Here is a 15,343-nt window from a genome sequence, read left to right as displayed (position 1 = left end):
GCCATGGTCAGCCTGCCAGAAAACGGAAATCAGCTCATCTTTGACTTTGTTTTTCACCCATGGCTTTGATGGGGTGATTTGACGAAGCAGAATGAAGAGGATCCACTTGGATGGGTCCGCAATTTGGCCAGAAGCTTTCTGGACTCATCGGAGTGAGTACAAGAGCAGAGGATGTTCCTCACTAGTAGATTGACAGCTGCTGCTGCCGCTGCCTTTTGGGTGGAAAATGGTTGATACCAATCAACGATCATACGAGACAACTAGATATGCACCATGTAACTTAGTTGGTTAGTTGGTTAGTTGTCCACTATCGGACCAAGCGGGCAAATGAGCAGCTTATTTTCAGCCTAAGGATTGAGACGGCGTCTCAGGAAGACAGACCATCACAGCCCGGTCCAGGCTACTCCCATGGCGAGACAAACGGGACCAGTGCCATCTTATAGATCAAAAGTAGTCCTTATGACGCAAATCCTTTAGCAGTATAGTGTGAGGTCTGAATAGCCGTCTTACATAACCGTGTCCACTGCAAATTCTGCTTCTGTCTTTATGCTGTTGGAATCCAAGTGAGAGGACAGTAAGCCGTACTTGATTCCTCTCTACTTCTTGAATTCGAAAAAGGAAATTGATGTTCCCATCTCCCGCCTTACGTCAGCTGTCGCCTGAGGACCATATTGACCGCCTCAGGAAAAGGGCAGAAGGCGATAACGGAGATAACCAACTTAAACACTAAGCACCGAAACGTGCCTCTAGACACTCCATCGCCGTCGGTCCTCTGGGATTCCATCCATCCTACCCATCCTTCAACCTTCCCATCACTCGACTCGGCCTTTCCCGGGATTGTATTTGGATTTTCCACAGCTGCTCCCCTGTGCGCCTAGCTGCTCTGGACAGCACTGAGGTGATCGCGACCTTGACTACAAGCTGCCAGTTCTGCTTGCGGCTTACCGAACCCCCCCAAATCCACATTATCGCGCCCCTCCTTGGTGCTCAGCGCACCTCGCCCTCCGCCAACCGCCTCTCTCGGCAGCTGCAGAAGAGCGAGGGATCTAGCCACATCGCGCGAAATTGGCCTTGACTTCTATCTCTGAGCAGAACTTTCGACTCGCGCGCCGTCTCACACTGCGCTGAGTGAAACCGCAAACACACCCCCGTACCAGCAGTTGCGCCCCGTCGATATCTCACACGGCGCTTCGTTACATCACGCTCTCCTATCTGCGCCCAACCCGACTGTCGGAACGTGGCTTGGATTCGTACTGCGACACCGCCATTTTTCCAATCACAACATCTGACGGACACTTGAGAGAATCTCCAGTTGTGGAGGCCGCGCACTGCGTCCCACTATACGATTGTCTACCCGTTTGTCTGCTTCGGTCTGGCGTATCACAGTATCAGCTCTGGAGAAGTCTGACAAGATCAAGGGTGTCCTGAGGGTGTCCGGATAATTATACTACCTCGCTTTTTGGTTCAGAAACCGTTTCAGCAAACGTCTTCAAAGCAAAATGTCTCCCACTCCTCCATCCACAACCTCATCGAGCGCTAGCGCATTCTCGCCGGAAGGTCTTCATAAAATTACTAGGAAGAGAAACAGGGTGCCACTTTCCTGTGCGCCTTGCCGGCAACGAAAGTAAGTGCCTCTGCTCACTTTTAGTGCGCCGTACATGGCTCACCATTCTAAAACAGGTTGAAATGTAACCGTGCACAACCTTGTGAGAACTGTATCAAACGAGGCGATGCCACATCATGTTCATATGCTCAGGCAAACGTACGAAAGAAGAATCCACCTCAGCTGTCTGCTTCAAGTTCGCCAGACGACATGCAGAATCGCATCGACCGGCTGGAGAATCTTGTTCTGTCCCTCATGACAAACGGTTCACAGGCCGGCGGTCCAGCTGCAGCCCTTGCTGCAATATCTGGCAATAGCAGTAGCACTGGCTCTGTACCACATACCGGGGATGTAGACATAGAGGACGACGCACCCAATGCTCCGGAGGAGAGTGACACTGAGCAGGTCACCAAATCGTTTGGCATAATGAAGGTTGACAATAACAAGTCATGGTATTTCAGCGAAGCCCATTGGGCTACTGTAATGCAAGATGTAAGTCTGTCTTATTCTCGATCAGCTTCGATCGTTATGCTAATGGTACTTTCTAGATCACGGAAGTCCGCAATTTCTTCCAGACGCACAAAAAACAGTACGAGGAACAAGCTCAGAAATTGGAGGCAACGAAGTTGCCTACCGATGTTTCAGGCTCTGCATTACTGTTTGGAGCTACAAAGCCGCTTAGCCGAGCAGAAATCATGTCTTCTCTTCCTTCAAAGTATACAACGGACATGTTGATTGAACGATATTTCAGCTGTTACGACCCTTCGACTCGTGAGTCAGAGATTACGTTCACCCGCACAAAGTACGGTTAGAGCTGACGTAGCAATAGATATCCTCCACGGCCCAACCTTCCAAGCCCAGGTAAGTCAAAATTGTTCCCCCTAACGGAGCGGAGGCAGTTCATTAACTGTGGTCTAGTACAACCGTCACTGGGAGGATCCTTCGCAGACGTGCACCGTTTGGATCGCCATGCTCTTCGCCATGATGCGGCTGGCCATGTTATCATACCATCGTGATGGAGACGAGCCACCGGAGTTCCGGGGTAAATCGTTAGACATGGCTGGCACGTTTAGGAATCTTGTTGCGCAGTGCCTTACTTTGGCTGACTTTACCAAATCATATCCAAATCTGATTGAAAGCTTGATATTCCATCTTCATGGGGACCTCTGCCAGACACGGGAAGCGGACGTATCAGTTTGGGTGCTGGTGGGTGTGATTACGAGGCTGGCCATGAGGATGGGATACCATCGCGATTCGAAGATGTTTCCCAATATCACCCCCTTCCAGGGTGAAATGCGCCGCCGAGTGTGGTCCTTCGTACGGCAGGCAGATCTACTCTGCTCCTCTCAAATGGGCCTTCCAAACATGATTCGCACGTCTGACACAGACACGGAACTCCCCCGGAATTTGTATGATGACGATTTCGATGAGAACTGCAAGGAGCTCCCTCCGTCTCGACCCCCGAATGAGCCTACACCCATCTCGTATCTTATTGCCAAGTCACGCTTGACATTTGTCTTTGGCCGTGTCCTCGAAACGACAGCCCCCCTTCAAACTCCAGTTTCTTACGACACTGTTATGGAGGTTGATGCGCAGCTTCGGCGAGCTAGAGACTTGATACCTGAGCACCTGCTTGTTCGTCCGATTGAAGACTCTCCACGGGAGTCACCCACTCTGATTCTTTCTCGCTTTACGGTAAGTCCAATCCTCGATGTTTGTGTTTGGCTTGTCCTGACTATTTGCAGATTGCAAGTGTGTACCATAAAGCGCAATGCGTCCTCCATCGAAAATACCTAGTTCGAGCGCACGAGAACCCTCGCTTCACTTACTCAAGAAGAACATGCATAGATTCTGCAATGGAATTGCTGCGGTATCAATCGTTGCTCCACACTGAAACTCAACCCATGGGGCGACTACGAAGTAGACACAATCGGGTTACCTCTCTCGGCTCGACCGACTATCTCCTGGCAGCGACGATTATTTGCATCGATATGTATCATGGACAACGACTTCAGGCTGCAGGCAGAGTATCCAGTGACTCATATGCTTGGGGTAGAGAGCGACGAGAAGAATTAATAGCCGCCCTGCGGCGATCCAAGGGAATATGGGAGGAACTTCAGGACGAGACGATAGACGCTTGGAAAGCAGGCACCGCCCTTGGGGTGATGCTCGCAAAACTGAACCTTGGATATTCTGAAAGTACTGCTCCTGCGCCGACATTTGAGCCGCAGGATGAGAAACAAAGTGCGGCGATGACCCTGGGTCTCCTCAGCAGCGGAATGAGCCCTGTAAATCCCGGCCACCAGGTCCTCAACGATCCTACGTACAAGATGACAGATGCGCCTTTGCCAGCGCAGGGTGCACTAGGAACGACAGTCGACATGCCAGGAGCGCCTTCGCCTTTCAACGCAATGTTTGGGCAGCTACCTGATATGCAGCTCAATCTGGATTGGGTACGTGCTTCTGTATGGTGTAATCTTGTGAGCTATCTCTAACTAAAGTAACACAGGATGCCTGGGATACCTATATTCAGAATTCGACGCTAGATGCGTCATCACAATGGTGGCCCTCGGCCGAGGTGCAACAACAACAACAGCAGCAGCAGCAGCAGCAGCAGCAGCAAAGCCAAAGTCCTCTGTCACCCGTACAGCTGTCCGCCGTGCAGAGTGGCGGAGCTGATCGACTTCGCTCGATGCCCCGCGGCCCCCCTAACCTTTTCTCTCCGGACAGCAGTGGCTATGACAATAGTAGTCCACTTGCGGCGGCAGCCTTTGCCGCCAACCCACTCCAACATCCAAGTAATACAGGACCGGGAACTTGATTGTCTCTCGGCTTCAGTCCGGCAACGCAGTATATAAAGAATGAATGTCAAAAGTTAATGTGATGGCTAAGTGCTGTACGATTCCTCTGTCCATATGGTTCCTTTTTTTGTTGGATTATCTCCCCTCACAAGAGGCATGTTCATATCTTTTTATTGGTATATTTTGCGGGTTTGGTGTCTGGATGGATATGAACTCTGGTACTAATGAATGGAGGCTTCAAAGAAAGCAAAGATGTAAATTAAGTGGCTCCTAATCGGGTGCAAATTTGGAATGGCGTTACTACGTTCAGTTTCTCGAAACAATCTCCTTCCATGTGCTACTTACTAAGTGATGCTCACATTACACGTACGATTTCAAAGCTTTCTTTAACTACTTAGTACTAGTAGTGTTATGTAGTGCCGATATATATATATATGTAGTCTCCGAGCATCAACATCCGAAGACTGGCACCGTCACTACATGAAGGACTAGATTCAGCAATAATGAAGCTGCCACTATTCTCCACATTAAGATGTCCAAAAAATACAATCCAAGCAATATCTAGACTGCTAGTGAACACCCAGCACAGGTCAAATCACGTGACAGACAGCCTCGGATCGGACGAACCAGATTTTCCAATCAAGCCGCAGCAGACAGCAGCAGTGCAATTCTCCCCAAAATCCCAACGAGGCCAGAAAGAAATAATTCATTTCTCTTTTGATCCTTGGCCTACAGAGAAAATGTAAGTTGATGGTACTGCATGTTCTCGAGACGATGTTTGGACATCTGTGTACATTTCTAACACTCCGATTCGGACACAGGCATTGTTTCCGAGCAGCTTGCCGGCTGCTGTCTTCCACAGCCCCAGCGCCGTTACGCTCAACCAGAGCACTTCCTTCCCTCCAATCTCGCCTGGCAGTTCCTGCCCGGATTTCGCAGCCTACTTTGCAAAGTCGTTGGAATAGTACCGATGTGAACAATGAGCGCAAACCTGTTGAGGAGAGCGAGCAGCGCGAGAAGACCGAGGAGGGGGAACAGTCGCGCGAAGAGCCCTCGATTCGGTTTATTCAAACAGAACTGAAGGCTGGTAGCCAGAGGCCGGTTCAGCAGGAGAAGCCGCAGGAGCAGGAGCAGGAGCAGGAAGCATCTGACGCCGAGAAGCAGACGGAAGCGCGGAGGCGAAGACTCCAGGAGCCGCCGACTCCCAAGGAGACGGTTTTTATTGGCAATATCTTCTATGATGTGACTCGTGAGGACCTGAAGAAGGCAATGGAGAAGTATGGTGTTGTTGAGAAGGTGGTTCTCGTTCTTGATAACCGGGGCATTAGCAAAGGGTAAGTTAGTTTGAAGGAGTTTATTCCTTCTGTGGCAGGACAGTATGGAGCTAACCACTACCCGGGTATAGATACGGCTATGTTCAGTTCGACTCTATCGACGCGGCCCAGCGCGCAGTGGATGCCTTGAACTTGCGTCTGTTCGAGGGCCGCCGCGTGACCGTGCAATTCGCCCAGAACAATGTCTACCACCGTCGGCAATTGAACGCCCCTACCCGCACGCTGTACATTGGTAACTTGCCTTTTGAGATGACGGACCGGGACCTCAACGAGCTGTTCAAGGACGTTCAGAATGTCGTTGATATTCGTGTGGCGGTTGATCGTCGCACTGGACAGGCTCGCGGTTTTGCTCACGCTGAGTTCGTCAGCACTTCTAGTGCCAAGGCGGCCATGGCCATCCTTGAGAACAAGCTCCCGTACGGACGCAGACTGCGTCTGGATTACAGCAAGGCCACGAGCCGGACCGTGGTTGGCAACGACAAGTCTGCTCCCGCGGAGCAGTCATGATAGATGAGCGGTTGGCATCAGGATTATTCTGTGTAAACATGTCAAAGGAGGAGAGGTCTCATGTACTTTAATTGAACGATATATCCTACATACTGTAGGTCTGTATATTAACGAAATTGCATTCGACTGACTGGAATATATCTCGAGGATCCTGTATCGATAGACTAGTATACTCCGTAGCCTGATAGTGACAGTCCACGTGACTGTCGGGGAGCCTCGGTATCTTTCCGATCGGCAGTAGCGCCTCTCTCCGAAACCCCACGTTCGGCGCTCGAGCTGTTCTTCCTCGGACAACTCGCATTTACATCTGCTTTATAATCAGCTCTATCAGATAGTTACTCGACCTCTCCGCATCTACCCCTGCATTATTCATGATATAACTGAGACCCAGACCACTACGATCGTTACTACACACACACAACATGTCCTTCCTTGGTGGCGCCGAGTGCTCGACGGCAGGCAATCCGTTGACTCAGTTCACCAAGCACGTCCAAGATGATAAGTCCCTACAGAGAGATCGCCTCGTGGGGCGGGGCCCAGGAGGCATGCAAGAAGGCATGCGGTCCCGGGGTATGATGGGAGGACAAGATCAGGTACGAAGTGAACGCTTATCTATCAGAATCCATACGATCTTATCCAGTACTAATGCTTGATTGATAATCCTATTCAGATGATGGACGAATTCGCCCAACAATCCGGCCAAATCCCCGGTGCTCCCCCGCAACCATTCGCCATGGAGCAGCTGCGACGTGAGCTAGATCAGTTCCAGACCACACCTCCCCGGACGGGCTCGCCCGGCTGGGCTGCCGAGTTTGATGCGGGCGAGCATGCCCGCATGGAGGCTGCATTTGCCGGGCCGCAAGGTCCCATGATGAACAATGCGTCGGGATTTACGCCCGCGGAATTTGCCCGGTTCCAGCAGCAGAGTCGGGCTGGCATGCCGCAGACGGCTAATCCTGTGGCGTCTGCCCCGTCGCCGATGATGGCAGGTTACCAGCGGCCCATGGGTATGGGCGGGTATATGGGCATGGGTGGAATGGGCATGATGCCGCAGACTTTTAACCCTATGGCGATGCAGCAGCAGCCAGCGGAGGCGACTACACAGGATAAGGGCAAGGGACGGATGGTGGAGCTGGATGACGAGAATTGGGAGGCACAGTTTGCGGAGATGGAGACGGCGGATACTCAGAAATTGGACGATGAGGCCAGCGCAGCTGTGGAGGCAGAGTTGAATGATCTGGACAGGTCAGTCCCCCAAGAATCAGGCGATAGTGCCTTTGAAAGCGTGTGGCAACGGGTCCAGGCTGAGACCGCAACCAACAGGAAACTGGCCGAGGGCGAGACCGACTTCAACATTGATGACAACTTGCATATGGGTGAGATGGGCGAATGGGACGGATTCGATACGCTTAACACGCGCTTCCGGAACCCCCAACTAGGCGATTATATGTTCGAAGAAGATAACGTGTTCCGGAGCGTGAACAATCCTTTCGAAGAGGGTGTGAAGATCATGCGTGAGGGCGGAAACCTCTCCTTGGCTGCTTTGGCTTTCGAGGCGGCAGTCCAGAAAGACCCCCAACATGTCCAGGCCTGGACCATGCTGGGATCGGCCCAGGCGCAGAATGAGAAGGAACTTCCGGCCATCAGGGCGCTGGAACAGGCACTGAAGATCGATGCTAACAACCTGGATGCACTGATGGGACTGGCTGTTTCCTACACCAATGAGGGCTATGACTCGACATCGTACCGCACTCTGGAGCGCTGGCTGTCCGTCAAGTACCCCCAGATTATCAACCCCAACGATGTTTCATCGGATGCCGACCTAGGCTTTACGGATCGTCAGCTCCTGCACGACCGTGTTACCGACCTCTTCATCCAGGCTGCGCAGCTGTCGCCTTCGGGCGAGCAAATGGACCCGGACGTCCAGGTCGGTCTGGGAGTTCTCTTCTACTGCGCGGAGGAGTACGAAAAGGCGGTTGATTGCTTCTCTGCTGCATTGGCATCCACGGAATCTGGAACCTCGAACCAACAGGAGCAGCTCCACTTGTTGTGGAACCGTCTGGGTGCTACGCTCGCCAATTCGGGTCGCTCCGAGGAGGCGATCGAGGCCTACGAGCAAGCGCTGAACATCAACCCCAACTTCGTCCGGGCGCGGTACAACCTGGGTGTGTCGTGCATCAACATTGGCTGCTACCCAGAAGCTGCGCAACACCTGCTGGGAGCACTGTCGATGCACCGGGTGGTTGAGCAGGAAGGTCGAGAGCGGGCGCGTGAGATTGTCGGTGGCGAGGGTGGCATTGACGACGAGCAGCTGGATCGCATGATCCATGTTAGCCAGAACCAGAGCACTAACCTGTACGACACGCTGCGGCGAGTCTTTAGCCAGATGGGACGCCGTGATCTGGCTGATCAGGTGGTGGCGGGCATGGATGTCAATGTGTTCCGGCGGGAGTTTGAGTTCTAAGCATAGCTCTAAGCATAGCCAAAGGGCATATAGTGGTCATTCTCAGCCTGGTTTGCTGAGAGATGTTGTCTAGCTGGATGGAAGGGGATGTTTTGGATATGGATACCATATATGAATGATTGTCTGCGGACTGGCGTCCACGAAGGGATGCCGTAATGAACGAAGCTCATTGAGATATGCAGTGTAATTGGGAATGCGAATTATCTGTAGATATTCTGTTCTAATCAAATGGTTGTAATCAATTATCTACAGTTTTCCATCCCTTTATTGTATACTATTCATGTGGCTGCCTGGGGCCACTCACCCCTTTGCGTCATCCGCCATTGTTTGCCTCGGCTCTTCTCCTGCTCCTCCTTCAACTCGAACTCCGCTCGACTTCTCGCTGAAGCAGCACTGCTCTCACAATCCTCCTTGCAAGGAGAAAATTTCACTGTATACTATGGCCGTGGTCACCGGCGCTCAACTGATCGCCCGATCGCTGCGCGATCTAGGCGTAACCGTCATCTTCGGCATTGTCGGCATCCCTGTGGTCGAGATCGCCGAAGAGGCCATCAACCTGGGCATTCGATTCGTGGCCTTTCGCAACGAACAGGCCTGCAGCTATGCTGCCAGTGTCTACGGATACATGACCGGCCGACCGGGCGTCTGTCTAGTTGTCGGAGGGCCGGGAGTTCTCCACGCGCTGGCCGGGGTAAGCTTACTCCAGCATTCTCTCCACCGCTAGCCAGCTCTTGGCCATCGTGCTAACTCCATACTATTGATTGAAACCAGATCGGAAACTCCTCCGCAAACAACTTCCCATTGCTAGTCCTCGCCGGCTCTGCTGAGACCACCGGCGTCACCAAAGGTGCCTTCCAGGAATTGGACGCCATCTCCTTGCTCACCCCCCACACCAAGCTCGCTGTCCGCGCCTCCTCCCTCGACTTCATCCCCGGCGCCGTCAAGAATGCCTATCGCACATGCTGGTACGGCCGTCCAGGCCCGACTTTCGTCGACCTCCCCGCCGACATCATCCAAGGCAAATCCTCCCATGGATACCGTCTCCCGCAGCCCGAGACCCTGCTCGTCCCCTCGCCGCCAAAGGCGAGCGGCGACCCAGCCCTGATCCTCAAGGCAGCGCAGCTGCTCCGCACCGCTCGCTCCCCACTCCTAGTGATAGGAAAAGGCGCCGCATACGCGCGCGCAGAGCTCGGAATTAACCAGCTCGTGGATCAGACCCAGATCCCATTCCTACCGACCCCAATGGGCAAGGGCGTTGTGCCGGACTCGCACCCCCTGAACGCATCCAGCGCGCGCAGCGCAGCCCTAAAGCACGCCGACGTTGTCCTGATCCTCGGCGCCCGTCTGAATTGGATCCTCCACTACGGCGAAGCACCCAAATGGAATCCAGCGGCCAAGATCATCCAGGTGGACATATGCGCCGAAGAAATCGGCCGCAACGCCGGAACAGCCGAGCTAGGAATCCTAGGAGACATCGGACTGGTCGTAGACCAACTCCTCTCCTCGCTCTCTAACTGGAAATACTCCCCTACTCCCTCCCACTCATCATCGTACAATAAACCCAACGAAACCTTCACATCTATCCTAACCACCTCCGCGAACCGCAACGAACTCAAAGCCCAAACCGCCGCGCTCCGTCCCACCCCGCCAAACATCCCCCTCACCTACCAGCGCGCCTACCACATCATCAAATCGACCCTCAACACCCTCTCCCCCTTCGAACAGGGAAACATCATCTACGTCTCCGAAGGCGCCAACACAATGGACATCTCCCGCTCCATTTTCCCGCTCAACCATCCCCGCCAACGCCTCGACGCAGGCACCTACGCTACAATGGGCGTGGGGATGGGGTACATCGTCGCAGCGCATGAAGCATACAACGCTCTCCCATCCACCACCTCCACCAAGCAAAAGAAAATAGTAGCCTTTGAAGGTGACAGCGCCTTTGGCTTCAGCGCTATGGAAATCGAGACTCTAGCGCGGTATCGCATCCCGGCACTCATCTACGTGGTCAATAACTCGGGCATATATCACGGGGATTCGGTAAGTGAGGATGACTGGAGGGTATTACAGGGTCAGACGGTGGGGAATGATACGAAGGCTTCTGAGAGTGGTAGTGGAGGTGAGGGGAAGAAGAAGGGCCTGCGCTCGACGAGTCTCCTCTACGAAACAAGGTATGAGATGTTGGCGACGATGTGTGGTGGGAAGGGGTTCTTTGTTAGGACGGAGGAGGAGTTGGAGAGGGCGACGAGGGAAGGGTTCGAGAGCGAGTGTGTGACTGTCGTCAATGTTATTGTCGAGCCGGGGATTGGCAAGGAGATTGGGTTTGCGTGGCAGGGGAAGGCGAAGGGAGATGATTCTAGTAGTGGTGGAAGAGAGGCAAAGCTGTAGGCGATGTGCGGGACTATACTCAGAATGCACCTCATGTTGTCTGTACATCACATGCTTGAGACTATACATAGTATATACACTCAATGTATAGCAAATACCCAGTACGTAGTATCTATAACCACTACCGCAAAACCTCATCCAACACCTTAGCCACCGAAACAGCCTTTTCTTCACCAAACCGGCCTCCAACGATCTGTACCGTGATGGGCATATCTTTGACGAGGTTGGGGTCATCTACACAACGTCAGCAAATAGTCTCTACAATAAGAAACAAACCAAAAAGGGACGGGAGAAGGAGAGTATGTATGCATACACTGTTCCCAATTAAACCGATCCGAGTCATTCCTAGGCACATGCTCCAACCACTCCTGATCGGGCTGATCAAGAGTACCATCCACTTTAGCCACCGGAACAGTAACAGCCGCGTAATTGAGCAAGTTCCAGAGAGCCGTGTAGCCGAGCCACTGGGAACTGACGACCCAGGATTTCGGCCGGTAGCCGACCCAGGGCGTGACGGGCATCAGGAGGGCGTCGATGTTGCTTGATGTCCATTGTTGGAGGAAGGTGGTTTGGTAGGCCCATTTGGTTTCTTCGAGCTATATATATTTGTTTAAGTTAATAAAGTTAATATGGGATGATGGCTATGGGATAGAAAGATGGGTTGGGGGGTATGGGACTAACCTCTTCGCGTTCTGAGATGGTCAGTTCATCTTTCTCTGTCCCTACGACCATTCCTTCGATCAATGGCTCCCCGACAATGTCGCATAGGTAGCGACAGTGTTGGCCTCCGTCGGCGAGAATGGCTTTTGTCCACAGGTTTTGACCTGTGACGTGGAGGGAGGTGTCCCATTCGAAGACTGGTTTGTTTAGTGGAAGTTGATGAGATAAGAAGGTTGGGGGATTGTGACTGTGTACACACCTTCATGGCCAGCCTCTTTGAGTTTCTCTGCAACTTCGCGCATGGCTCTGGCGATTGGGGGCTGCGGCTTGACTACGCCGTCGTCGTAGACTATTCCCAGCCGTAGTTTACCTGTGGGTTTCGCAGCAAGTTCCTTTCTCCAAGGGATTGGGATGCAACCCGGATCGATGTTCCAAGGGTTGGAGTCGAGGAGGGATTGCATGAAATGCTCAATGCTGGATAGACTACGGGACATGGGCCCTGCGACTGGAGGAACGAGGTAGTGTTGGTGCATGCTGGGGATGGTCAGCCGTTGTCTATAGAGTCATGGTATATGGCGATGGAGCCATACAACGAGCAGTTCCATGGTACTCGACCTGTGGTAGGACAGATCGAGTATAGACCCTGCAAATTGGCTGGGATACGAATTGAGCCCCCGATATCTGTTCCAATACCAACGACACTGCCACCCGTGCCAATGAGGGCGCCTTCGCCGCCGGAGCTTCCTCCGGAGATGAGTTGGTTGTTGAAGGCGTTGATGGATTGTCCGAACACATGATTGTAGGAATCAGACATCTGGCTCAATCAGCGCCTGCCATCAAGAGCAAGGTAGAAGGGTAATGATAGCATACCATCAAAGATTGCGGCACATTCGTCTTCACGTACAACACTGCGCCCATTGACTCCAACGACAAGGCGATACTGCTGTGGCTTTGCGCGGGTTTACCAACTAGTCCGACCCAGCCTACATGCAAGTATTTAGTCACCACTCGTCTCCCAGAAGGAATAATACCAGGGAGTGGGACACAAACCAACAGTAGTATCAAACCCCTCGACATCAAACCGATCCTTAATCGAAACCGGCAGCCCATGCAACGGTCCCGTCACCTTCCCCGTCTTCTCCAAGATATCATCGAGCTTCTGAGCCCGCGCCAGCGCCCTGTCGAAGAAAATCTCCGTCAAGCACTTGGTAAGCTGCTGGGCGATGGCCGCGCGCTTACAGAACGCCGTCGTGAGCTGAACGGAACTAATCTCGCGGCTCGCCAGCTTGGAAAGCAGCACAGTACTATCATTTATCTCCGTCCATTCCAGCTCTTTCTCCGTGAGAATGTCACAGGAGCGGATTGCCTCTAGAGCGTTAAGTGGCGGATCGGCAGTGATGGACTCCGGGAGACGCCAACTAGGTGGAATAGCGGCCAGCTGAGCTGCGCGCTTCTTGTAGACGGTTGATTTCCAGGTTGGGATAGTCATGGTTGCTATGTTCTATATACTAGCTTTGCAGATATAGGATGTCTTGGGGCAGATGGGTAAGAAGGACTATGGGGGAATTGAAGCCACTGAAGATTCCAGAGTCGTACGGTGGAAGAAGAGGCCACAGCGCCGGACTTAAAGCCGGATGGATACGACAGTCCAACTCGGTTGGCTATCATGGTGATGAACCAAGGGAGGAGATAAGTTGCACGGCCGGATGATATCGGTGGTGCTGCCAATCAAGGGCTCCTGATCGTCTTATCCTGCCTATCTCGGGAGAGGATGGATTAGGTTTCTATCCGGATGATGCTGCGGGGATGGGAGGGGAAGCTGACCGGGTTTGGTGCCAATTTCCCCTCACGGGTTAGCAATCTGGTGCTTTGGATTGATCAATGAAATGATGGGAAGGGAAAAGAGGAGAAGGGAGAAGGGAGAAGGAGTGGATGGAAGAGGTGGTTTGAGGGTCGGATGAAGGGCCCGCCAACCATGAAGCTCCGTCAGGTGCCGAGGCACCAGAGTTACGGCAAAGACAAAACACGAGCAGATACAGAGATATGCTTGCTTGGATATTTGATACTATGGTACATATCGACGCCTCTACACGGTGATCAACATGCTGGCGTTCTTATACCAGGTCAAGAGCGGATTCTCTCCATTCTTCGTCTCCGTGTCCTCGATATACGCCCACCGGCGCATAAAGTCTTCGTGGCTCATCACCTGCGTCAGCTTGCCCGTGACAGCACGGTAGATGTCTTCGGTGGTGTTGAAGTCAGTAGGGAAGAAGATATCGAAGTATCCTTGGTGGACCTAATGCAAAGTTAATATACGACCAACCTAGCACATGGAAGGAAGGGAGAGAAACATACGAATGGTGTCGACACTGGAACTGTCCGTCTTTTGTATCGCGTCTGCACCACGGGCGCATTCACACCCGGAACGGCATCCGGGAGAGTGTCAAAGTCACTGGCGATCAGGCGGTGGCCCGGGAAATAAGTGTTCAGGATATCGAAGAACTGCATGAGCCGCGTGGGGATATACTCCGGCAGGGTGTAGCGATGGCCCTCCTGCCAGGGCAGCTGACTGCGCATCAAGTTCATGTACTTGGAGGTCAACGGAGTGCGGAACTTCCGTCGCGCCGCAGCCTGGCGCACTCGCAAAAAGCGAGAAGCAATCGGGTCCAGCTGCGTATTGTAGTACTCGAGAAACTCGCCGTTGGCGTCAATCAGCACTCCACCCTGCTGAGGCAGCTCCGTCTTGAGGTCGTAGCGGATTTGATCATGGGAAAAGTTATCGAACACTTCCAATGCCAGGAAGAAGCACGGCGAATGTACATATGTATCCCAGTCGAAAATCGAGCGGTTGATGATCTCCACACGGTCTGAGTGACCGGCCGCATCCAGCGAGTCGGTCAAGTTCTGCATCTGAAGCGATGCGAGCGACGGCGAAATCTCGATGATCTTGTACTTGGTCCGCTGATAAACCTCGTAATCTGTGTCGCGAATGTAATCCAATATGTTCATCATCATGGTTCCATTTCCGGCACCCATTTCGTATATGATCAGGTCGTGGTAGGGGTACAGCGTCAACTTGTAGTTCGACACCAAGTACCGTGCAATCGTCTCTCCGTAATAAGGTCGGAAAAGCTCCGTTGGCGTGTGCCACAGCTGACGAGCGACATCTGGATTGGTTTCATCCAACTGGTCCTCAAATTCGTCGTAACGTTGCCCAAGCATGCGATAGAATGCCGGACCGTCTTCGATCTCGTTGAAATAAAAAGGCTCTCCGGGGCGGAAAATGGTGGCGTGTTTCGAGAAGTAGCCGTAATTGTGATTGTATAAACTGTCTAGAAAAGAACGAGACAGCATCATTAGCATCAGCGACCATCAATCACATAGTGGACAGGCCTGCCAACCATCGATAAACTCTCTCGTCAACATCTTCACTTGTCGCGGCCGCTCACGATGATGGCGGAGCTCTTTGGCCGTCACCAACGGATACGCCTGCAGTTGCTCTTCGAAATTGTCGACATTTTGCATGACCTGATCTCGCGGGGCCCATAGTGTTCCAGGATCTAGTTTCGAATGTCCAAAGAGG

At 52.7% G+C, this 15,343-nt stretch overlaps 3 protein-coding genes across 3 annotated transcripts; 2 read left to right on the top strand and 1 right to left on the bottom strand.

Annotated features, from left to right (window-relative positions):
* Positions 1 to 1,813: 1,813 nt before the first annotated feature.
* On the top strand, positions 1,814 to 6,245 carry BO83DRAFT_316360 (C6 transcription factor; the record flags this gene model as incomplete). The annotated part of the gene is made up of 8 exons (XM_025527656.1): positions 1,814 to 2,095; positions 2,152 to 2,374; positions 2,433 to 2,464; positions 2,522 to 3,298; positions 3,349 to 4,056; positions 4,113 to 4,401; positions 5,267 to 5,738; positions 5,810 to 6,245. The coding sequence occupies 8 exons, from the start codon at positions 1,814 to 1,816 to the stop codon at positions 6,243 to 6,245; spliced, it is 3,219 nt and encodes a 1,072-aa protein (XP_025386586.1).
* A 422-nt stretch (positions 6,246 to 6,667) lies between these two features.
* Positions 6,668 to 11,100, top strand: BO83DRAFT_399927 (uncharacterized protein; the record flags this gene model as incomplete). Its single annotated transcript, XM_025533364.1, has 4 exons — positions 6,668 to 6,838; positions 6,916 to 8,619; positions 9,128 to 9,400; positions 9,481 to 11,100. 4 exons carry the CDS (start codon positions 6,668 to 6,670, stop codon positions 11,098 to 11,100), a joined length of 3,768 nt encoding a protein of 1,255 aa, XP_025386585.1.
* Positions 11,101 to 11,221: 121 nt separating this feature from the next.
* Positions 11,222 to 15,186, bottom strand: BO83DRAFT_399926 (amidase signature enzyme; the record flags this gene model as incomplete). The annotated part of the gene is made up of 11 exons (XM_025533363.1): positions 11,222 to 11,334; positions 11,414 to 11,696; positions 11,782 to 11,957; positions 12,020 to 12,259; positions 12,424 to 12,574; positions 12,631 to 12,743; positions 12,811 to 13,254; positions 13,843 to 13,844; positions 13,932 to 14,056; positions 14,116 to 15,092; positions 15,162 to 15,186. 11 exons carry the CDS (start codon positions 15,184 to 15,186, stop codon positions 11,222 to 11,224), a joined length of 2,649 nt encoding a protein of 882 aa, XP_025386584.1.
* Between the last annotated feature and the right edge of the window lie 157 nt (positions 15,187 to 15,343).

The sequence above is a fragment of the Aspergillus eucalypticola genome, assembly GCF_003184535.1.
Source record: "Aspergillus eucalypticola CBS 122712 chromosome Unknown BO83scaffold_17, whole genome shotgun sequence".
Classification (NCBI taxonomy): Eukaryota; Fungi; Ascomycota; class Eurotiomycetes; order Eurotiales; family Aspergillaceae; genus Aspergillus; species Aspergillus eucalypticola.
This window is presented reverse-complemented; position numbering and strand designations above follow the sequence as displayed.